At 38.9% G+C, this 25,313-nt stretch overlaps 1 protein-coding gene and 1 long non-coding RNA gene across 3 annotated transcripts in view; both read left to right on the plus strand.

Moving 5' to 3' along the window:
* Window positions 1-25,313, plus strand: part of LOC146461110 (calcium-dependent protein kinase C-like) — a 53,122-nt gene that overhangs the window by 8,188 nt on the left and 19,621 nt on the right. The window contains exons 2-4 of one of the 2 annotated variants that reach the window (XM_085087390.1): window positions 24,721-24,866; window positions 25,025-25,059; window positions 25,218-25,300. In XM_085087390.1, coding sequence (XP_084943516.1) covers window positions 24,739-24,866; window positions 25,025-25,059; window positions 25,218-25,300 — 246 coding nt within the window. In that variant the 5' untranslated portion in view covers window positions 24,721-24,738. Of the gene's footprint in view, window positions 1-24,679; window positions 24,867-25,024; window positions 25,060-25,217; window positions 25,301-25,313 lie in introns of those variants that run through there. The other variant, XM_085087389.1, reaches the window with a different exon arrangement.
* Window positions 2,515-5,967, plus strand: LOC146461112 (uncharacterized). The gene is made up of 3 exons (XR_014857506.1): window positions 2,515-2,738; window positions 3,323-3,385; window positions 5,171-5,967. It is a non-coding gene; the product is annotated as an uncharacterized LOC146461112 (long non-coding RNA).

Below are 25,313 nucleotides of genomic sequence, written 5' to 3' on the forward strand. Positions count from 1 at the left end.
AAATTTGGATCCATCTGCTCTTAACTTACTTCCCATATTACTTGAAATTAAAAAATTGAGCAAAACAAGTGCAATCAGAATATTTTTATTCCGGTTTCATAGTCAATACCGCCTTAATTCCTCTTATTTTTAGTGCTATTTATTTGTTCGTTTTCACAAGTTTTTTAAAGTAGACATCCCTTGTTTTGATTGATCCTTAATGTAGTCAGTCTTCATTCTTCAAATGGTTCTAGCTCTGTCGTGGTTTGTTGTGGATTTGCTAACGTTGTTGAGCTCCCTACACGTATTGTTAATTAAAATTCTCACATACATTGTCCTAAAACCCATGAAGGTATAGCACCCATCACTTCGCCATGAATTCACTTATATCCCTGGATTTCCACCGTCAACCAACGGAAGCGCGATTCCGAACGTCTCAGTTACGCTGCTGGGTTTTTATTTAATTACCAACTACAAAGAAACGAGTGTTAAATTCCTCCTTCTGGGAATTACAACCACGCGATCTTGAGAGCAAAAGAAATGAAGCCTAGGCTTTCTATTATGAAAGTTTCTGTAATGATTTTGAGGTTCTTCAATCTCGGCGTACATCCATACATTTATCTCTGTAGCAAACCAGCCGTGAACAGCTACTAAGCCATAGTTCGCGGGAAAAAATACAGGGAAATGTATGGAAAGTTCAAAACACGACTGGACGCTTTCTGGCACAGCTAAAATCCCTCCAATTTTTTTCCTAAAATCCTTTTCTTAGTACCAAAAGTTTCCAATTCATGAATATTTCAGAAGCGATGTTTTATGAAAATTATTTGACATCAGATTTCCATACAAACACTGTTAAAATTCAAGCCTGTTTGCCTACTCGTCAAAATGGCGTCCAAAACCGTGATAAGGCCTATTTTACAGGGAGGCTGATGAATTTTGTTTAAAATAGGAATCGACACTCGGGATTGAACTTCAAAATTATTACAGCAACTTTCATAGTAGAAAGCCTTGCCTTCATTTCTTTTGCTCTCACGATCGCGTGGTTGTAGTTCCGAGAAGGAGGGGTTTAACACTCGTTTCTTTTGCTAGTTGGTTATTAAATAAAAACCCAGCAGCGCAACTGAGACGTTCGGAAACGCGCTTCCGGTCCAGTGGAGCAGGAAACACACTTCTGGTCAGTATTCCAAGAAACGCGGCTGCTCAGCTCAAGATGGCGGATAACCATGGTAGGACCATAGGAAGGAATTAAATTTCACTTGAGGTATGAAATAATGTATTTTCATGTTATTTTATTTTTTTATACTTGGAAATTTTGGGGGTCTTCGTTTTCGAGTTTTCGGGGTCTTAGGGTCTTGGGGTCTTCGTTTTAGAGGTCTTCGTTTTCGAGACACCCGTACAGCACTGTATCTCCTTTTTACGTAGTTCTTCCTTTCCTAAGAAATTTATGAAATTTCAGCTAAAACGTTGTTGTTTGGTACTTAAAGCGTATTAGACTTCAATGTCGTCCTTACGCAAACTTTATCTCAATAGTTTTTCTCAAAAGCCCGCGGATAACTTAAGGAGAAAATTGAGGTGACTATCTCGCTGTGCTTGGAAGAAAAAAAACATGGCCGTCTACATTTTGCCCGCGAAGGGCCTGGGTATAGGTTCTAGTCTATATTATCTTGGGTGGCCTGTGGACGCAACATGATGGCGCTTGAGGGTCCTTCACCGCCTGTTTATGGGATTTCTGCTTCAAGTGTACGCAAATACAAGTCTAAATCCTGTTAAAAAAATTTTATGAACACTGAAGGATGTCGTATATCAGCTCCTACAGCAGCAGCGAACCACAGCGTTAATGGCTCAAGCGATCGATAATGAAAAATGTTGCAAACCTGAAAGTTAATCTTTCTATTTACACCAGCACATCATTATGTTAACGAGAATAACAACCAGAAGACATAAAAAATAAAAAAAATGAAAAGTAAAAGTTGGATGCTGACTCGCAATTGGCTCGTTACTCGAACTTGACTCAGTCTGCTGGCTGGAACTTGACTTATGCTACGAGTAAACTCCACTTAACCTGCCATCAGGCCTCTATTTTTCCCATTATTGGTTCGCTCACTAGCGAAACAAAAATTAAGCTTCATCGCACGTTACTGGTCACTGGAAACTCGCATTATAAAACATATTAATCAAAGACAAAAGAAACCTGCATATTTGCAGAAATGATTTGGCGAAACCATCGCCGGGCTTAATCTCGTACCCAGATCTCCCATATCTCGACATTCCGACTGAGATCTGGGTACGAGATTACATTGGGCTTGTATAAAGATACAAATACAAAAATAGGGCTGCGTATGTGCGGCATGAACAATTCAGAACACAGTACGTCAAAAGGTGTCGATTGAAGTTTGAAAATGGCCTTCATTTGTTTTTTGCCAAGATCAAGTTTTGCTTTGTCATTTCGAAAAAAGCGCGGGAAACAAACTCTTTCAAGAGAAACCGGAAACTGCACAATTAAGGGAAAAATCCCTTTCATTGTTATCCCTTGCAATTTCATTTGGTGATATCCAATCAAATTTAATAAGCTTGACTCAATTAGTGTTTCTGATTGGTCAGGAAAACGGACACACCCGAAGCAACCATGACGTCATGAAGCCTAGAGATAAGTTGCATCAGACGCGGTTAATTCGAAAGTCGAAAACATCGTCGCGAGCCGGGGAGAGGCAAGAGGCTGTTGCATTGTTTCTTTACGACTTATATCGAATTTGAAACAGGTAAGTTACCTCCTTTATTCTTTCCTCTTTTATATCTACTAAACGGGGATATTTTGGTGGAGCTCGATCGCCCGAGATGCAAGGCAGAGATGCGAAGTTATAGTAAACAATGAACGGGTGAAATTGGCGCGAGCGACGGTTTATTGGCAAATTTTTGCTAGAGGACGCATTATCCGTCTGGACAAAGTTGGGCAAAAATTTCTTTGTTCTTCTGGGACCTTCTGGTTATGCGTCTCTAGTATAAAGACGGGCACATGACACATTGGTGCGTCTGGACGAACTGTCTTCCGTTGTGCGTTGTTCAAGACAAAGTAAACGGAAGATAAAAGATTTCTCTCAGCAGTGAACTTCCTCGCCAAGCTCAAGCCGTAATCTCGATGTGCTCCGCGAGAGAAAGATCTTCGAGGATACGAAAACTATTTTGGTATCTGACAGTGTTTCTGATTAAAAGTTACTAAATGATTTGTATCGTAATGTTCATTTAATAGTTGTTTGTTTGGCCGGGGCTTATCAGTGGAGCTTGCTGTAAGTGATATCAACGAGACTCAGGGACAGTGACAACTTACCAACTTGATATCTTTCAGATCAACGGATTTCGAAGACAGTCCAGGTGAAACGCAAACAATTACTACACAATTGCATCAGAGGTAAGATCAATTCTTTGTTTATACATACGGAAGTCTATACGGTAGCCATACTCTCCTTATTGCCATATACGTAAACAGCCACGATGAACTGTCATCAAACATTTCTTCACCGTTACATTTGTTGTAAAGGGCAGACTGCTACGCGTCGTGCAAAAGGAACTGGAAATACTGAACAGTTTCAATCCCAATCGCGCGGTCTTGAGTGTCGGTTGAGGCGGTTAAACCGTTTTTCATCGAATTTATTGGCGGTAAAAACACGCTTAGACAATTAAATTAACCATATACAACCAAAACAGATTGATCCAAGTAGAACCGAACTCATTATAAACAGGAATTCAGAATGTCTGTTTTTAATACATGTGTGCAAAAGATTAGACTGATCTCTTCAAGTCTTCGCTCAAACGTAAATCTAAGCAACCGAACCGAAAAAAACAAAATAATAATAATACTAATTTTTCTGACTGCTAGTAGGTTAATGCTTAAACTCGGCGGTAAAATGGAGCATGACTAAAAGTATCGTGTCTTAACTCTACAGCTTCTCGTATCTTGCTTACATTGCGCTTCAACATGCAATTTGTCCACGCCAGAAATAGAACTTTTCTCAGAAATTGGTCACTAGAGCATGACTGATTTCCGAGAATTCGTAGATCTATTATTATTGAGCTTATTTTCTTTCTGACCACTTAAGAGGCTGTCCGCGTTAGAATGGATAAGGCAAATTTCGGCTTTTCACCGATTTCGCTGATTTTTTTCTATAAACATCAAGCATTATATCCCATAAACAAATATCACATTTAGTGAGCTCAATGCGATTTTTTTTGTTGTTGGCGAGACGATTTAAAAGGTGACCTCAAAACTACCCAATTTACCTTTGGGGACTCTAAAATTTATCTATACATTGCCGGTGCTGCCAAAACGTCATTCCTTGTTCAAACAACTTGAATATATATTTTACACATTGAAGTTCCATTTGTCAATAACAACTTCAATGTTTAACTGTTGTTTCCTGTGAAACTTTGACTGAGTTACAATTTTTCAAAATACCTCCTCCTAAACTTCAAAATGCATTAAACGTGACATACATGTAGCTAAAGCCTATTTTCACGAAAGTGCGACCTGACTTAGGGTCTGAAGTCTATTTTAACTCAAAAGCACTAACACCAATCTTCTAATGTATGGAATAAAATTTAAAAAATGTTTAAAAAAAATTGTGGGCACTTAACGCTGCGTGCTGTACAGAGCTCCGCGATTTCCCTAATATTCACAGATTTCAATCGAAACTAGACATAAAGCCGTCAGACCGATAGACACATTTCTGAACCGAACTCTTTTAGAAATACAAATATAATCACTAGTTAAATATTTCTGGCCATTTAGCCATATTTTAGAGAAGATCTATCCTTTTATTGGTATTTTAAATGAAACCTCTTGAGCCATTTTTCTTTTCCACGATGTGCTATGGCAGTGTTTGTTTTGCGTGACTGACAGTTCTTCATTTCAAGGTATATAATCAACATTCATTCCACGTTCAATTTAAAGCGTTACCTTTCTTGCAGGTATGAACAAAATCAATAGTTAAAAAATTATCTCCAAGACAAAGAATTAGCAGGGGAAAAAGTTCCTTTTTTTCCCTCTTACGGTATGTGAACTGGTTTCTTTACGTTTTGTGACACAGTGTAGGTGGGGAGATGATGATTACCGCCACCAATGTAACAAGGTCTTGGGAATAGGATCGTTTAATATTGTTTTCAGATAGTGTGTAACGTACCTCTTTTTTTCTCGCAGATGGCCTCCAATATTTGTGAGAAGCTTTATAAGAAAGTGTGGAAATCTTATCCTGATGATCTTCATAAAGCTCCAAGAGCTGGAGGAATTTACGTCATAGGCAATGCCAGTGGAATAGTTCTATACCTGGGCCAGGGAAACATACACGGCAGGCTGAGTAGCCATAAAAACGGCCAGCAGGCGATTTCTATGTTTGTGAAAGAAGAGTTCAAGAAAAATGGTGGGAGAAACCTAGTTATAAAATGGGTAGTGGAAAAAAACCACAATTGTTTAGAAGGCCACTATCTCGATTGTATTTCTAGAAAGCTTGGTTATTGGCCGCCGTTAAACAAGAAACGTGGAAACAAATGTTGATGAGACTAGTTAGAACCCAAGTCTGAACAATTAAGGTAACAGGTCATTAAGACGTTAGTTATTTTTTTCGAGAACATCGGCCATACTAATGATAGTTTTCCTTAGAGTTGCATGCATGATACCAGCACACTATTGTACCGGACTGAGTTTGCAGGCTGATATATCAGATGACGTAGAGATAAAGACTGTAACTAAATGAAATAAAATTCAATTCATATTTAGATCCGGACAGAAAGATCAACCTTTTTTATTACCAGCCCTGGTAGGATTTCTCGAACTGGTTGTGCGAGAAAAAGGTTTAAATTTGCTTCACAGATACCATGTTATGCACAGAAACATAGATGGTTTTGTTTTTCCGAGATTGTCAGTGGAGATATGTAGACACTAGGCAACTTCCATATGCACTTTTGATCGAGATTAAAGGCCGGATTAAAGTGTCGTCATATGTCTATAACACCTTGGATGCACGATAAAAAAAGGACTGACAAAGTTGATGTAAATGTGCTACTGTCAAGACACGTCAAAGGCAGTCAAAAGCGTTTTTTTTTTCGCGTATATTTTTGCTACCCATTTGATGCGAATCAAAGATGATCAAAGCAAACGTTTTGTGCAGTGCTAGTGTCTTGTGTTTGATTGCCATGAGTACGGTGGCCTTTATAGGACATGCTACCTCTAATTTTCACTTTATCGCACGATACATGACCTGACAGATGATTCTCAGCATGACTGACAACTTGACCTTCAACAATAAACATTTCATTTCTTACAGATTCATGGCAGAGCTATGGGAACCATTATAGCACCCTCCTACGCAAATACGGCTTTTAATGGTAAATTTGAACAACACCGCTTCATAGAAAACGCCGGCCTCTCAAGCCATTCGTTTGTGGGAATTTTATGGATGGCATTTTCATGGTGTGCACAGTAGGTGAATACTCCCTTAAAACCTTTATTACCTATTTGAATTCTATCCATCCAAACATCAAATTTACTCATGAATACTCACTGATTATAGCACAGTCAGATGATTCCTTTCCTCGATGTCCCATTCCACCTCAGCAAAAACGCAATACAGACAGATCTTCACACTAAAAACCTCTGATAAACATCACTACTTGAGTATGTTCTGAAGTCTTCCTGTCACCCTAGTCACATAAGAAAAAACATCCCATTCAGCCTTGCCTAACGTTTACGTCGAATACGCTCCATCGACACCTTTTTTGATAGCTGTAAAGAGATCAGTTACTTTAATTTCGCGTAAAAGGTGGCTACAGAAGAAAACACATCCCGAATACCGCTCGTGATCTCATTTTAAAGCCCTCCCTAACGCATCATCTATTGTACGAAAACCAACCTCGTTCCCTGGGAACAAGGCTGGTTCCTGTCACTGATTTGAGCGTCACAGAGCTTGGTCTATCCTCGAGGAAAACAGAGAGGTCAGAGTCATTGTGTACTGCCCACAATTAGTTTTCACCTCCTCATGAAAACCACCGCCACCAGAAGATGATCTGCTTGCCTCCTCATCCGATGGGATGAATTTACGCTCGAAGTAAATACCTAATTTTGAATGACAAACAAAGACTAGGCAAATCTACATCAAAAGTACAGATTTGCCATAGTAGCAAACACAAGATTTATTTAAAGCAAATGTTATATTTGCTATACATTTGCAAATAAATTGTTAAGGGGAAAATATCTGGTTTCATTATCTTTGCCAACCAACGCAAACTCAATTTAATTTTAGAGCCCAAAATTTGCTACACAATTGCTCCACTGGCAAACCTAAGAAAATCCATTTTTTCGTCCAGTGTAGTGTAGCATTAGGTGATTGCCTGTGGGTATCCCCCAAAGTAACTATTGTAAGTCACGTGACCGATAGTGCAAGAGCCACGTGCTCGGTTGAATTGTTAGAACTGTGTATCTCGTAGACCTGTGCTTAAAAGGTTTTAACGCCGTGTTTACTGAGGAATTATGGCGTTAAAATATGCAATTACACTAGATAATATATGTAATTTATCCTATAAATGAAATATTTTAAAAATAAATATAAATTACTAGGTCCTTGAGTACCTTGGCAAAATTTCACTCGATTTCATCCTTGAAAGGCCAAACTAACCTCCAGAACACAATTTTTAATATTAAAAAACACAAAAGTTAATATAAACTTTAACTCATGGAAGAAATTTTCCCTTGATATTAAACCGTAAACCGTCAAAAGCCCGGAAATTTAACCGTCGACCGTCAACATCGGTAAAATGTAACCGTCAACCGTCAAAGATACCCCCATTGACGTTGTTCTCAGGGATAAAGAGAGACCCTGGTAACAAGGTTCGCAGGGTTCTCGTTCCCAGGGTCTCTCCAAGGATGGTGAAGAGGAGAGATCCTGGGAACGAGAAATTCCATTTTGCCGTACGTCTGTGCTAGGCTAACACACATATGACAAGTTTCAAGTTCAAGTTTCTTTATTTCCACAAATTAATTAAACACAAAGAATAGGAATTAGGAAGAAAGGAATGCGGAGGTGTGAAAACGAAAACCCATGGGGTTAAAAAGTGTTTACACACCTGATCTCTTACTTAACAAAAGGATATCTGCATTTGAATTAATCTTAGTTAGCGACCGTACATGGAAATAAACAAACATAGATAAGTAAAATAAATGAATAAGTAATGAAAATGAAGAAGAAAAAAAACCAGTAACGATGCAGGAAGTCAGGAAATCACTCTCAGGCTCCGGATAATAGCTGATTAAACGTGGTATTAAAGAACAAAACAGTGCGCCTCGTAGCGTGCGTACCTCGTTTTGACTTCCTCTTTGCGTTGTCAGAGTACAGACCCACGGCAAAATGAAATCTATTTGTCTTATATTAGAATGCGCAAGACATTTGACCACCTATATTCGTGAGACTTTCAAGTAACCCTTTAGACTACTACACGAACACAATTTCACTAACAATATTTGCGAGAAGGAAATTCTGACCCCAAAAATATTACAGCATGTCAGTCACTTCACTGCGATTTGTGATCGATTCGAGTTTCTATCGGCGACTTTATATCTGGACAAATATTTCCACAAGTCCAACAAAGCTCTAGCATTTTTTTTAAACCTGGTTGAGGTCACTTGCAACGGTCTTTGCCCAATTTTTTATCAGACAGTTTTTCTTTCCAGGAAAAATTTAGCTAAATTTGCCTATCAGTTGTTCGCTACACACCAAATCAGCCTGCTTCCAGACTCCAGACTGATCACGTGCGCCTCTCACACCACTCGATGACGTCATTCGTGCTTTTTTACTCTTCACAAACTCCGCTACACCAATTAAAATGCGAGTCTTTACACTGTTCGTTGTATAAATCTTAATTGTAAAACGAAAAAACTATGTCTTGAAAATTTAGGATCGATCTGAGAACTCGGTGCCATCATATCGCGGGGTCACAATCGTCGATACAACGTAGAATTACGTTTTAGAGTGTACTATATTTCGGCTGGCCAAACCAGCCTTCTTCAAGTACAATGAGAATTTGCATTGGGACGTGCGCTTATATTAGAAGTATTTGAGCGCAATAAATATAACGGAACTACGTAAAACTAAAGTGATTGACAGTATAAAAGATCAGGAGCCATAATCCCTGATTATGGCTCCTGAAAAGATGAAGCAAATGAAATAATAAAAAAAAAAAAAGGAAAAAAAAGCTAGTAAATTTTCTTCGCAAATATTCAGCAGGGGCACCTGGCAAATCATTTCGGTAAATTATCTGTTCGGAAGGCCCTTAATCCCCTACAATTTTCTGGCGGGAATTTCACCTCGAACTTTCGTGATATGGGAAATTTAAGGCCTAGTGTTTTCGGATTGATAAAAATGTCGTTTCGGGTGCCGAAAAAAGGTCAGGTTTTCGGGAAATGGACAAAGATGCCCTACTAATGTCGAAAAGACTCAAGTTGCTCTAGAATGACCGAACATATGAAAATATTATAACGCGGCTTAAAATGAACCTTAAAAGGCACACCAGATAGCCTAAAATAGCGTTTTAAAGGATCTGAGAGAAAACTGTCGTTGGGTGCCCCTGATTCAGGCCATGTGGAAGAATCGTTCTGCCTTTTCGGATTAAAAAGGCTTCCGTGGCCTTACGGATTGAGTTTCGGTTGGAGTAGACGTTTTCTATGGGGATTAATTGCATGTCTTTAGCGGTGAGGAAGTGTTCCGTGCGGCTGTGGTTACCGGATTTCGATTTAGTGTTAGGGTTATCAACGGTGCGGCGGTGTTCATTATATTAGAGCGGTCTTTTAAGCGTCGTTTAGTCCCTCCTATGTATTGTAAATTACAGCGGTTACATTGGGTCATGGAGATTAGACCTGTGAAATTAAAAATCTAATCTACATGATCCAGTAATAACATAATCTCGTACCCAGAGTCCTCAGTCGTTTTTCAGCGGGTGGGCGCCAGGAAAGACTCTGGGGACTTCGAAAAAAATTCTTTTTTGATTGGCTGGAAGCTCCGTAACGGCTTGCATTGTTTTACCGCAGGAATCCTGCGGTGATAAAATTCCAGTTCTCTGGCGCCCGCCCGCTGACCAAAAAGCCTGATAAATAATCTGAAAAAGAAAAAAGAGCGAGGCTGATTTCTCGGTATTTCGAAAGGCACGGCCTTTTTTTTTTAGGGTATGTTTGAGACTGACCCTGACTCTGTCGATGAGGTATGCCTCATACGCTTCTGACATGCTACTTATTCCTCTCGAACTCATCAAATCTAATTCGTGACAGTGTACGCAAAGCCAGAGAGGCATACCTCATCGAGAGAGGTCAAACTCTTGAACCTTAATAGGAGAGATGAGACATGAACATTTTTATCCGTCTTTTAGCGCTGGCGGTGGTGGGGTGATGGTGGATCACCACCAGCAGCGCAAACTCGCTGAAAACGCTTCAAAACGGCCTCAAACGCCGGGAAACAACAAAGAATACAACACGGATACAAGATAAGGCAGTATTATTCACAGAACATTTTAATGTTCAGAACATTTTAATGTTCTGTGAATAAAATTTAAAAATTTTAGGTATTTAAATCAAACCCGTAAAGTTCCCATACAAACCTTTGTAAATCGAATCTTTGTAACACATCACCTCCCGAAGGCAAGAGTCACGTTCGCGTACGTGTCATTTATTCCTCTTATTTCGCGCTTGGGCTGCCTGTGGTTCAACAAGAGCTTTTCCTGTCCGTAGTGAGGCGGAAAACTACACGAAAAAACGAAACATTTGACTTCCGGTTGCCATCCTTCAACGCTGGCGTTTGTTTTTGTTTTGACATCGCGCTATTGTTTCTGGGCATCATGTTGTCTCAAACGTGACCACCAAGGCCGCAATGGCATTTGGGATACCATATCAAAATTCAAACTCACGTCACTCACGTATTATAAGCAACCTAAGTGAATTGCAGAACATTGAACTGCTCGGAAGGAAGTTTCTTCCTCTACAGTTGCGGATGTTTTAAACATGTCAGCTTTATGTGGACAAAGAGTGATGTCTAGGAAGTGATATTTGATTCTGCAGGGATTATTCTTGAGACGAAATCTTACGTGGAGGAAGAATGCCCTTGCGTGATAAAGTTATTGGAGCGTGAGCGATCATCGTCAACGATACTGAGTTATACCTGTACCTTAACCTTTCAGTCTCTGAAGCCCAGACTGCAACAAAGGTTTTATTAGGAACGGTTTTGGAGGGCCGTAACGTGAGAGGATCACAACACAATAACGAAGATGTCGTGTTTTTTGCTTCACGTGATTCCTGTGTGAGAGGCGACACTCAGCCGAATGATGTGAGCTTCTGTGAGCTTCAATATTCACATACAGAAGCTATGAATATTCCATCGTTCGTTGGACCAGTGGTCAGTTCGATTTTGTTTCTAATGACTGTCTTCGGATTTTGCTTTTATTATTGTTATTGGAAGCCAAAGAGACAGCGCAAAAAGAATGCAGAATGTGCGAAAAATAACACTTCTAATCCAGCATCTCCAAGTTTGACGTCACGTTCGCATTCAGCGAAGAAAGGGAAGAAAACTTGTTCGTATGACGAGGAGTATTGTTACGGCTCTGGTTTGTCACCGTATTCAGCTGCTTATTGCTTTCACGGGGGCTTACCCATGGTTAATTCTACTTGTTATGAACAAAGATGGCAACCACCAAATATGAAATACCAAATGCAATGTAAATTTCAAACGAAGATTGAGAAATGCAGAAAGCCCAAGGCGTGTTGCGAAGTTCGTGTTGACGTGACAAAGGAGCTTGCGGTGCCAAAGCCTTGTATTTCTCGCCAGTTTAGTACCGAGTGTCGTGGAGCTAGACAAGTGTGCCATTTGAAGGCTATTCAAGAGTGCGAAGAAGAGAAAGAAGAAATCGAGGAAGTCTGCGAGGCCAACAAGAAAGATTTGGAAACCGAAGAGTAAAAGGTTCTATCCACTTTATAAAGTTAATGTAAGTTCTTAAATGTTGCTCACTGTTTTTGAAACTTTTCTTTTACAGTTTCGTAGTTCCATATGGTTTTTCAGGTCAGTTTTCAGAGAAGGTCAAATTATTTTAAGCTTATTATTTTGTGTTTTCTTTAGATTGCATTGCCATAACATTCATTGCTAATTTCCAGATACAATTATATATATAATTTAAGTACATGTAAGGTTATTAAAAATATAACATCACCGTACAGTACAGTGATATTTGTCTTGAGTCCAGAGTTCATACTGTCCCATGTGTACGTTTTAATTTCAACATGTTATTTCAAAGTTTTTAACATTTATTTTTGAAATTAGACAAAGCAGGACTTCGCTCTATAAAAAAATATTTTTAGCAAATTATCTGATAATTAATTTCCAGCAGATCCATCATTTCAGAATTTGCTCGTATATGGAAAAAGGTTTGACCAAACAGGTCTTCCAGGTGTTGATTTTTCAGCAAACGTACCAATGCACAGTTATTAGTTAGCTGAGAAAAATTAAGTTATTATATTATTATTGTTAATGAAGGTAAATAGTTTTGTTATAGTTTTATAGTAAAATAGTTTATCTTACTAGTAAAAGGACATAATAATAATTTTTATTTAATCTTATTTAATAGCATTGCTGCAGTTACTCAAAGAAATGTAGCATTTCTCTGGAAACATGAGTTTAAATTGAAGATGCATAATTTTGGTTTTCATAATTAGAACAAGGAACCATACTGTGCCAGCTAATATTGTTGACTCTGATAGTCAAAAGTGCCAATTATTTTTTTAAAAATATTCTGTTTATAGTTTAGAGTTGTATATTATTTTGTCTATAGTGTTGTCAGTTTTGGTAAAAACCATGTTGATGTAAATACTGTGGATCTTTTCTGTCAGTTTGACTGACATTAGCAATTCCTGGTACAGGTTCTCGTTAGGAGCCAGTCACTGCTGTTACCGGGTATCAGGAAAAAAATGTTTCCGAAATTAATGAAACTGCTTTCAAAATTCATTGTATTTTGAAAAAAACTTGTCCTTATTTTCGGAATTTCCTTTCCGTAAATAATGTAAAAACATCTAGCAGATAATATCACATTGAAAATCCATCGCTCTTGGTTTGAGCATTTTCTTTCGTCAAAAACAACACAGACTTCAAGCTCTGCCACGTTTGGTTTCCTTTCTTCCCACGGCCATCTCGCTTCCATCATTTCCTAGAAGACATTGATAAGATGACATCCTCTTGGTATTGCAAATTTATTACCTCCTCTTACTGACAAATCTATACAAGAACCATACTGGTATGAGTTGATCTGTAAAGTGATCATTTTGCCTCAAACAAGCTATCTCGTTCACTCTAAACTTGCTTCAAAAGAGGGATCTATGGATTCACCACAATTGGAATATTAAATGGGTAAATCAGTATAATGTGAGCTGATTTATGTAATGTGAGACCTTCAATTATATTTAATGCAAAGTCATATGATGAAAGTGGTGATGAAAAAGTTTATGATGAAAAAGAAAAAGTGTCTGATGTTTTAGATTCTTTCTTTAATTGAGGACACTGTAATGATGACACAATGTTTTGAGTGATTTAAAGTATAGAACTTAATAGCATTAACATCAGTTTAGAAATTAATAAGTGTGTGTACCTGTAAAAACGGTTGCTATGATATATTTTTATTGTCCTTTTTGAGAGAATTAATTTGATTGCATTGCTCTAGGGTTGTCCATAGCTTTGGTGTAAGATATCTCATGCTGTAATTGCAGTGGTATTAAAATCTATCTATTGGAAAGTCATTGTCTCCTAAGTATAGGAACAGGAGAACTTGAAAAACTTGATTAGGGAAGTTTAAGATAGTCAGATCAACCTTGTATTCTATTGTGAAATAGAATACTTTATTCTGAAAATTCTAATTGGGAAGGTCTCAAAAACTGCTGTCTCAGTAAGTGAAAATTACAAATTGCCGCACTTGTGTTTCAATTCATGCTATAGTATAAAACAATGTAGTGATACAATGAACCCAACATGATTTCCATCTACTTGGTAGGGCTGTTAATGATGTAAATTTGTTGTAAATTTGTTCTCCAGTAATGTTTGATGATAATATTGTAAAATATTGAATAATTAATGATTAATTTATAATAAACTGCAGTAAAGTAAACAAACTCTACTTGAAATCTTTGTTAGATAATGATAAATTATTACATTTGCAGTTTGTACAATCATCATCATGCCATTATCCAGGCTCAGACCGGTGGGGTGGGAATTAACATGCTTAATGAGCTTTTTTGTGTTGGTTTGAATGGGCTGGAGGGGGGGGGGGGGGTGGTACATGTGCAAACAGATCAAGTATGTTGTCATAGCCATCCCAACCTTGCTCTTTGTAGAGAACTACAGTACCGCTCAAAAGTAAGTTACCACCCTCTCGCGAGACGCGATTCTCGTCTCGCGATACGAGATTCTCGTCTCGCGATACGAGAGTCTCGTCTCGCGATACGAGATTCTCGTCTCGAGAGACGAGACACTCGTCTCGCGAGAGGGTGAAAAAACTGTAAGTACATTTACTTAGGCTTGACTTTTCTCGCGAGAGTTTCGCGAGAATATCAAGTTGAGTGTCGGTGTTGTTGATACGGCAGGACGCTTTTGTCACGCAGCAAGCTGAATTATGGAGTTCGGTCGCAAGCTTATCGATCGTGAACCAGGTTGCAAACAAAATCGAGCTTGCTTTGTTAAGCGACTTAACGACTGATCGAGGACTTAATGTGTTTGTATATACACTGTACTTTGTGATTTAGACCTCTACAGAGCGATTTAACGATGTAAGCGAACGACGGCTGCAAAGATAAGCGAACTGATCAATCTGTCATTGCGCAGTTAGACTGTTGCGGCCTCTGTTGTACGTGCGCTAGAGATTATTTGCGTATTACATAGGCGTGAAACAAATATACGAAAACTTACATGTGATTTGCATTTAAAAAACCTATCTGTTACAATAATGGGTTGTGGCCAAGGGTTGTGGTTAAAATGTAAGTGTCAATCGAGCGACGACTTTGCGGGTAGGTAATTGCTTATCGTTAATAGGGATAAGTTTATAACATAAACATAAAAGGCAATCAACATAACAAATCTTCGGAAAAAAAGCTTCTTTCCCCGAGGGCAAATGTTGTAATAACTATCTCCAAAGCCGCTTTGTTTTAGAAAAAATGTTCCTCGGTTGGCTTCGCTAAATCATGCGACCTGTAGCAAACTACGCTATCGATAAACAACACACCTTCAAGCTTCACTTGCAGCTTGCATGTCATGTTTGCCATAAGTTCGCGTTGATTTGGTTTCCAAGTGCAGATTGTTTTGTTGGTAATTTAGTTTAATGCGCATGAAGGCGAAATCGCAATGCTTTGCAAACGAAACTTCCGATAAAAAAATCCGGTTTTTGAAGGTTGAGATGTAAGCGCGGCGCGGTAACCTTTGACATCTTGGCGTTGTCGATATGCAAATTCGGTGCACGATAAACTGAAACCAGTTCTGAACTAGAACTACGCATTTTACGCTAGCTCTTCAACAACGTTTCTGTTTTCGATTTTCTTTATGCACAACTTTGTTTTTTCTTGGCAGAAAAAGCCTTTGCAACCGCAAAGAAGTTCGATTCAATAGCGGTTTGCAAAGCACGATACATGTACATGTATGCAAATTCGAACCGCAGTGAAATTGAAAAACATTGTAAGTGTCAGGGTTATTATTTCAAAAAACTGTTTAATAGATACAGGCACAGAACTTGACTTTAATAAGGCTGGGATTTTTTATGTAGGAATTGTGTGTGCGGGAAAGTTTCAATTGCAAATTGATATGTCGGCGAGCTCGCTAAAACGAAACCTCCGAAGTTACGGAAGAAATAAATCATCTCTTACACTGTGCGCTAATCGAAACCTTTGAACTGAATGAAGACAAAATTGTTTCGAATCACATAAGCTCTGATAATGCGAACTTACTTGTCGACGGAATCAACCACCGTTGGCACAGGTCGTTTTAAAAACGGCATACAGTGTAAATAAAAGCAACTCAAGGCAAGTGCGCGAGAAATTCAGTCATTAGTTCTTCTCGCGAGAAACTCGGTAATATTCCAAAATTTCCGCTTCAGTGATTCTCGCGAGACGAGACTCTCGTCTCTCGAGACGAGACTCTCGTCTCTCGATACGAGACTCTCGTCTCGCGATACGAGATTCTCGTCTCGCGAGAAACGAGACGAGACTGGTAACTTACTTTTGAGCGGTACTGTATAGTACACTGCACAAAATTAAAGTTAATGTTTCATGTTTTTGAAAAGCAGAAGCTCTATCTGGGGGTAACAATAGGCCATTTCTGAGTTGCTTTGAAGTTCTTTTTGAAACCAAGGCTTTGTGCGTAGCTTTTATTATGAAAATTAGTTTACATTCATATGCAAACAAAACTGATTTTCACTTGAAAACGTTTGCACTTAGCCTCTTTTTTGAAATGAGGTTCAAAGCACTTCGGAAATGGCCTATTCTCTTGCCATAATTTGTGCACTCCGTCACCCTATCCCCAAGTATAGTGTGACATGTTGAATTGACTTCACGTAGGCTATGAATTGACCAGCGCTAAGTTAAGAGGAGTGCATGATGCAATATTTTACAACAGAGTCCTATGGGTTTGCCTCTGACTACCACCCCCTCCCCACAGTTAAACAAATTTAAGTGTGGCCCTAGCATTGATCCATGAGATGCAAAGTGCTGACATTAATAAAAAAATGAACCTCTTATAAGAATTAAAGACTGAAGGATATGGAATGGAATTGAGTGAAGGAAATAGAATAGAATAGAATGCAATTGAATAGAAATGGAATATGTTGAAATGGAATGAAACAGAATAGACCCGTACGAAATCCTATGGCCTGAATCAACCAAAACAGGGCCTTATTAAGGCCTTAGATTACCAGACAAGGCTAAATAGCAACCAAAATGAACCTAACAGCTCAGGGCGTAAAAAAGTTAGGTTAAGATTTTGGCTACAAGGTCAACCCTAAAGCCTAAAAAGCAGGGTAACTATTTTTGGTCTTAATTTACGTTCGGTTGTTAAAGCCAAAAAAACGACCTAAAACAAGTTACGTTCTAACTATAAGACCGAAAGTGAATTTATTGAGACAAGAATTAACAGCGGTTTAGACGGAGACATTTGTCTTGCTATGTTCTGAGCGATAATATGGCCAGAAATTAGCGTGAACGAGTGAGACTGATTTTATGCCGTATGCAGATGAACATGATATTTGTCAGGCTGTGTTATGGCCGAGAATAAGGCGGAGAATGGAACGTGATAGTTTAAAAATTATTTACCTCCTCTGGGTTTGTAGACATTTGCAATGCTCGAAAATGGGCGATAATATGGCTGGCTCTTGTCGTGTTCCAAACATAGACACAAATGCAACGTTCGTGAAGATAATCGATTCGCATGTTTTGAGAGTATAGAGACGGCTATAAATTGTTTTAGCCGAAATACTCGACTCCGCGTGCAGTTATTACCTACACGAAATAAAATAAAAGTTTGGGGGAGAATCACGCACGGCCCGTATAACGAACAATTCAATCAAAGAGATTCCTATCGCATGATACAGAAACTCGACTTTCCTGATTGGCTGTCGTTTTGAAATTTTATCCCGTTTCGTTTAGCGCCGGGCAGTTCAAGCAGGAAAGCTGTGCATTCAGACGTTTGACCGTTTAGCTCCTTTTTTCTTGAAAATAAGATCATCTTTTTTACTTCAGTTGTTGTTTCCGAAGACAATGGATGGAATTTTGTATGCTTGTGTATACTTTCACAGCGATAAAAAGTCAGTCTACTATATAGTCTCGTTATACCCTGTCCAGTGGATGAATTGAAAGAGCTTGGTAGAACTGGCACGTTCAGGAGAAGCAAACAGCTTTCCTCGGGATTTATTTATTCTCCATGAGTGTCCCAAACGTAAGTATAATAATAAGATGATTGATATACATTACCTGAATTCCCACGGGATGGAAAAGGATCGATTCACGGCCATAAAAATGTACATGTGTGGTTGTTCCGGTGAAAATGTAACTTGCTGTTTTGAGCGCGCGCATTTAACGGTTAAACTTATTTTAGCCTCCAAACATTATTACGTGCTCAAATTAATGTGTTAATAAAAAGCTGCAAAGGAGACTACAATTATGGCAGCTGTAAATTATTCCTTCGTTTTCTACGTTGTTTTTCAGAATGCGTGATGTGTTTCTGCAAACCAAAAGGACTTTGGACTGCCCTCAACCAAAACAAATAAATTTTAAGAATCAAGTTAGCTATTCAAGGAAAAAGCTTCTGGGACAGCAAGGGAAGCTACAGGAAATAAACGGCACACATTGAGCGACTCTTCCCTTTTTTTACAATATAAATATTTTTGAAGGTAACTGCAAAATACCGCTCGCTTTCAAGGCGTTTCGCGGTTTAGGTAAGCTTATGCGCTCGACGCGACAGTGTGCTAGAACGTGGTAATGTAAATTTATACTCGGTTTTTCGGTCGTAATTTTTAAATCAAAACGGCACCCAGTAGGCTGAATCGGTTTTTGACATCAAGGCCTTTCGAATAGCCGTGAATTTTGCAGTTGTATCGAAGAGTCGCAAACAGAAAACATCACGGGCAGAGTATGACCGCCTAGATCATGAAAGATAAACACTATTTTAGTCATGGCGCAGATTTATAATAAACAAGTTTTTGACGAGAAGTACGATAGCAGTTTATTTGATGTGTACGTGCTATTTTATTGTCTGGGGTTGCATTACCTACATTTAATATAGTCAGGCCATAATACGGCCCAACTCCGGTGAGTCAAATTCAGCTTGTTTAGCGAGCCATAATTTCAACCGAACAAGCGATTCAAATGTCACGTCTCGCTCTATTCCCGTTCATTTATCGTTCAATTTTTATCGCTCCTGTCAGGGTGATTATCGTCAGGCTCTGTCTCGCTCATTATATTAGCGTGATTTTTTATGGCCCGAATCTCGCCGCTTTCTCGCCCAGAATTTTCGTACGGGTACTTGTTGGTTTCACGTGCATTGGTCCTAATGACTCCTTGTTTTGTAATATATTCCTTATGTTTCTGTTGAAAATAATTACAGCGTAATTTGGGCCTAAATTTAGGCCCTGTTTAGTATATCCCTTTTCGATATGGCTTATCTGATCGAAACAGACGCTTGGGAGTTGGGAAGGTAAGGCAATAATTACGGCGTTATTTTGGCACAAATTCGGGCCTAATTCGGGTTCTCGCTAATTAATTTTGTCTTCGTTTGAGGCTCAAATATTTAGGTTTCAGCGAGGCCCTATTTAGTTCCATTTAGGCTCTGTATTTTGAGGCCATATTTTGGCCCGTTTTGGCCTCTTTTTGGCTTTAAAATTAACGTCCGATTTGGTCTCTAGTTACAGCGCAAATTTTGGTACGGGGAGTGAATTAAAATGGAATAGAATAGAATGCAATAGAATGGAATAAAATGGACTGGAATGGATTAGAATAGAATGGAACAGAATGGGATAGAATAGAATGGAACAGAATGGGATAGAATAGAATGGAACAGGATGGAAAGGAACAGAAGGGAATAGAATGGAATGGAACAGAATGAAATAGAATGGAATGAAATGGAACGGAGTAGAATAGAATGGGACACCAGAATGGAATGAAATGGAATAAAATAACATGGAATGGAATGGAATAGACTGGAATGGAATAGAAAGGAATGGATTGAAATAAAGGAATGGATTGAAATAGAATGGAATGGAATAGAGTGGTATGCAATGGAACAGAAAAGAATGGAGTTGAATGGAATGGAGTATAAAAGAATGGATTGAAATAGAATGGAATGGAAATTCTAGCTACAGCTATAAGCTGAGGTCAATACCAGGACCAGTAGCAATATCAAGGTCAAGAACCAAAAGACATGCGAACTCTTTTATGGTGCAGACCGCAAGGCTCCTTTGTTTATGATTGTGTATTTTTAACTTTACATCCATGATGTAAATTTATTGTATATTTATTTTTTTAAGATGGATGAAATAAAGCTTATTATTATTCATGGACTCATAGAATAGGATAGAATAGAATGTCTCCCACCTCTGCGAAGTTGTGCAAAGTAAGTTTTCTTTCATTGCCAAAACTGGAAGTTTGTCTTGGAGGAAGTTGACTATTGGAGCTCTAGATTAACATATTGGCTCGTACAGGCGAGTCAGTTATTTTGGGAGGAATTTTATTCACACACCCGACTCACGATTTACCTCCAGCTATTCAGTCGTTTCCATCTTCAACACTATTCTTTCTACAACTAAAAGTAGGGAAGTTAAAAGAGAATGAAATGTCCCATAAGTTTGTTTCTGCAACTTATTAACCAATGGTCCGAGGATTCTGGTTCGAACTAGTTGGAATTTAAATGGTTGGTTTCTTTAGGAGAGGGGAGGGGGGCAAGGACAAGAACCAACAACAAACTTTACCCACGGGCTACATTGGTGGAGTGGTCCAATCACTGGGCCATACTGCTTTTTACACTCAACGAAGAACTCTGTTCTCTTGATTAGAGCTCACTGAATTATGACCCAATTATGGTTGAAGTAAATGGGCAAGAATATTTGGGAAATTTGCAATTATATTTGTAACTTTTGTAATTAATTCAAACACCGCGACAAGGAAAAGAGATAGGTGTTTTTTTTTTAAATTTGCTAAGGATTGATTATTGACTATCAGCGGTAAAACTAGTATGACCTTTTCCTCCGGACTTTGAAAAAAGTTCGACATGTTAATGTTTGCTTTACATTTAGGTGTTAAAGAGTATAAAAATGATCGCTACGCCCCAGGCCATTACACTTGTGCCTGAGTAGCAAGCATTTCAGACTTTCAGTTGGCTTTGATGCGAAAAAGTTCAATCGAGAGCTGTCGTCCCAATCTTATCACGGTCGAATGGCACAAATCCCGAAAAATCCGGCAAACACTTTCCACGCAGGACAGTAATGGTCCTAGCTAGAGGCAAATAGATATATAGTTTATAAAAAATAAATAGCGCTGACCATCTGGGCGCTGGATAGACTTTGACTGACACATTATTCAGTAGCAAAAGATTTTTCTTAACATTTAGTCAACAATAAAGTTGAGAGGTGATTTTATCAAATTCAGTCGCACACGAGCGAGCGTACAAGAGAGAGACAGAAGAAAATAATTGTAAAACTTGTGAGTCAATAAACAGTGTTCACAAAGTTTGAGAAAATTAAAACGACCTGAAGCGTTGGCATTCGATTCGCAACATAAGTAACAAAACGTTTTAATGATAAAGGGACAAAATTATATGTCTTTCGAGCTCTTGCAGCATCGCACTTACTGTCTCAATCATGATGTTCTCTGAGTTTCTTCTGGCTGTTTACCGGCCGGAGGTTAAAAACAATAAAAACTTTTAAACCCGCCTTAGCCCCAAAAGTGGTCGGAGTCGCTTACGAAAGGCTGTCGCACAAGGAGGTTCGACTGTAGTCTTCGCGAGTGGTACGTTTATGCCAGTCGAAAGGAAGTCAGGTGTAGTGACTGCATGTATACATAACTGTTTGGGAAAGGGAAGTATACTTGAACGAAACTGTGCCAGTAGGGAGGGAGGAGTGGCTTGGCCCTGTTTAAAAGCCCCGACACTGCTTTCAGGACAGAGCGCCTCATTCTTTGATAAGGAAGTCACAAGGTATCCTCCTCCGCCGCGGCCGTCAGTTTTTAGAAGGGGAGTCCTCAAAAACGTCTGCATGGGAGCTAGTTACAGGGTGGTTCGAATTCCGTTAAAATGTATGCCACTTACAACGTTTTCACGTGATTTTCTTTGTGACGATGCCAAAAAACTGGACTGTTCTAAAAGGTCTGCTCCATTAATACGCTTGTTTATACGAAAGTCAAACCAGTTTCTATTTCAGGGGGATTCCCCGTTAAAGACCACTAAGATATCGTATATCAGGTAGCTTCAGGTGGGCTCCTACCTATAGAAGAAAACCGTAACATGTACTACCTCCCATGCGGTTCAGGTTAATTTAGGGAGTAATCCCCATCCCCCTTCCCACTTTCAGCCCGGGGTTGTATGTTCTTTTTTCTTCAGTAAGGCAATACTGCAGTTGTTAAAGACAACGAAAATTAATAGTCTGGAGTCAGAAGTTTTTTAAAAGTTGGTGCAGTTGCGAAGTAATGCAATTCCAGAGTTTGAATTGTCTTTCGTTTTACGATTTTTATTAGTTTTGCATGACGTAGAATACATACAATAATGCAATATTTACATTAATACCAAACGCTACTTTATACAATACATACAATAATTACAATACTTACTATTACTAACAATAGCTAAGTACTATAATTACAATACTAACAATACTTCAATGAGACTTACACTAATTACAATCTGTTACAATACTAACAATAGTTTACAATGCTTACAATACAATTTTACAATAAGCGTTATATTTTCATACAACTTATATTACCTACAATATTGATTACAAACGAGTAAGGCCTGTTCCAAACGTCGTGCTACTGCCGTGCCGTACAGTTAACTGATCAATTTGATCCGACAGTATAGCACGGCAGTGGTTTCAAACGTCGAATTTCATTCAGAGTCGTGCCAAATTCTAAAATATGGAAATGCGTAGAACGAGCAAATTAACCCAAAATATATTAAAATAATTTATGAATTTAGTTCGGCACGGCAATAGCACGCCGTTTGAAACCAAGTTGCGCTACTGCCTAGGCTACAAGCAGCCCCTTTCTGGTTAGTCGAGAGGTCGCGCCAAATAGCCGGGGGGGGGGGGGGGGGTTGGAATCGTCCCTTCTCGTTTATTTCTCCTCACTCCAGTCTCGCTGCGCTGCAAGCGCACCCTCTCGACTAATCAGAAAGGGACTGCTTGCAGTCTAGCTACTGCCGTGCGGCACTACAGGGCTTGCCGTGCTAAATAGTCCTGCCGAACTTAATTCAGCCTACCGAACTAAATGGTTTCAAACGTCATGCTACTGCTGTGTTTAGTTGAATTAGTTCGGCACGGCAGTAGCGCGACCTTGAAACCATTTAGTTCGGCAGGCTGGGTGTCCTTGGCAATCACTGACCGAGGCAGGCTTTTGCGGTTTGGATTGTCTTGGCAACAACGTGATGTCAGCCAGGCAAGCCCGAGAAAAATTCTGGTCTGTTGCAAAATGAAATCAGAGAGATGTAGCAATCTTTCGTGTTTGTTTTTGATAAAACAACTTTTTCTACGAGCGTTTGTAAGTTGTATATAAAGCGACGTTCACCTCATATCCTGAATGCAGGTGCGCTTGCGGAATAATTGTTCAGTACCGTTGAAAAATAATATTATTGTCATCTACTGAAAGGATTATTTTTTTTTAGTATCCAGTGATTTTTCGGATAAAACGTGAAATATGCACATACATTACAAGAGACAATATCCTCTCGCTGATAACAAAAGTCATTTTATGAATTTGGCTATTCTTTCCACACCCTAGGAAATTTGCAAAGGCGTTTAGTTGCCCAGTGAAACGGGTACAGTTCTTAATCTTTAGTGGAATACAAATATTGAAGTAAGACTCCTTCCCCGAGAACTAGGACGTTCGCCGCTAATTTACAGCCAGTCTAAACACATATTTATTTAACGTTCAACATATAATTTCTTTTATTGAAAATGCTGTTTTGGGTTTCAACTGAATCTATTTGTGGACCATGTCATTATATAAAGTAACAAAAGAAGTACTTTAATTCGCGTAACATAAAAGAATTCACTTGGAACTTTAAGACTCATTTTGCTGCCGGGTGCTTCCGAGATCGGTTTATTTTTGTATTGCGTGAAAGAAAAATAGGAAAATTTGTTCATGCAGCATAAACTTCCATATATGGTTGGTAAAAGAGGAAATACCTGTAAATTTGTCGCACAATATAAATTGACAGTATTGGATCTAAGACCGAACTCATTTGCATATCAAATTTGGCATAATACCTCCAAGTGCTGTTGTGAGATAAACTGACAGTAATGCCGATAGAGAAATTGGCAGTCATATAAAAAAAAACAGCTGTCAGAAAACCCTATTTATTATACATGGCTGGCCTCGAGCGTGTTGTATTTTTTAATGAAACTCTACCTTCTTTTGGCTTTTTTTTTTTAAATTTAATTTTACCAAACGTGAAAATTTGAATTGATTTAAACGGTAGTTTATTGGTTTTTAATATCTTTTGGGTTTAACGTCTCTGATTATAAAAAGTCGGTTTGGAATTCAACGCCCATTCAGCCTTAGACCACGAGATTTAATTAACATATTCAAGGTATAGTGACATGCTAAACAGGTAACAAGCAAGACTAAAAAGCCAAGTGTTTTTATAAGAGTGTAGTATATTCAACAATCAACCCTTTAATTGAAATGGAGGATTTTCTTCAGGCGATAAACTTCAAATGAGAGTGGTACATCCCCATGTTTTAAACACTGAGCTCAGAAAAAAGGCTTTCACCTCAACCGCTAAAGCTTTATTTTCGGAAAACGAAATCTCGGGTGGTTGTAGCCTAGCGCCTCGGGAAATAGAAGAATATTTTGCATCCAGACTGCACTGGCACAAGCGAAAATTGGGTCTAATTAGTTGATAGTCCATATAAGGAATAAGAGCATGTGACGTCAGCACTGTTTTGCTCGACCAAAGCAAGTGCAGATGGTTTGAGCTAAATATGGCGGATATGAAGGAGTCGGGAAGCACTAGGATGACTCGGGGAATAAACAGGCGAGGCGCTTTCAAGCAGAAAAATGTGGTCGCAATCAAAGACCATCAGTTTATCGCTCGGTTTCTGAAACAGCCAACTTTCTGCGGTCACTGCAAGGACTTTATTTGGTAAATGTTTTTTAACGGGTGTTACTGTACTGCTGCCGTGTTATCAGTCCTGTGTTTCGATGTCTTTTGTAGGAAATTCATGTAGCGATTTTCTAACAGTTGTTTTTGTTTGACCGGGATAATGTCGTTTATCTTTCTTGTGGTGTTCTTATTTTCAGGGGCTTTGTAGGAACGCAGGGATATCAATGCCAAGGTATATTTATGCGGTTTACAATTTTGAAGATTTTTGTACCTTATGGACATCAAAAATCTTGGGCATAATAAGCTTACAGCGCCTAAGCGCCTGAGCGTGTAAATTTTCCATAACACTGGGTAATGTTGTCACCTGTCCGCTTCAAACGTTTCTTGCAGTTTGCTCCTTCGTTGTCCATAAACGCTGCCATGAATTTGTGTCGTTCGCTTGTCCGGGATCAGAAGCGGTTACCTACGCTGAGGTACTACGAAGTT

Source organism: Pavona decussata, unplaced genomic scaffold (assembly GCF_977016875.1).
Source record: "Pavona decussata unplaced genomic scaffold, jaPavDecu1.1 SCAFFOLD_202, whole genome shotgun sequence".
NCBI classification, from domain to species: domain Eukaryota; kingdom Metazoa; phylum Cnidaria; class Anthozoa; order Scleractinia; family Agariciidae; genus Pavona; species Pavona decussata.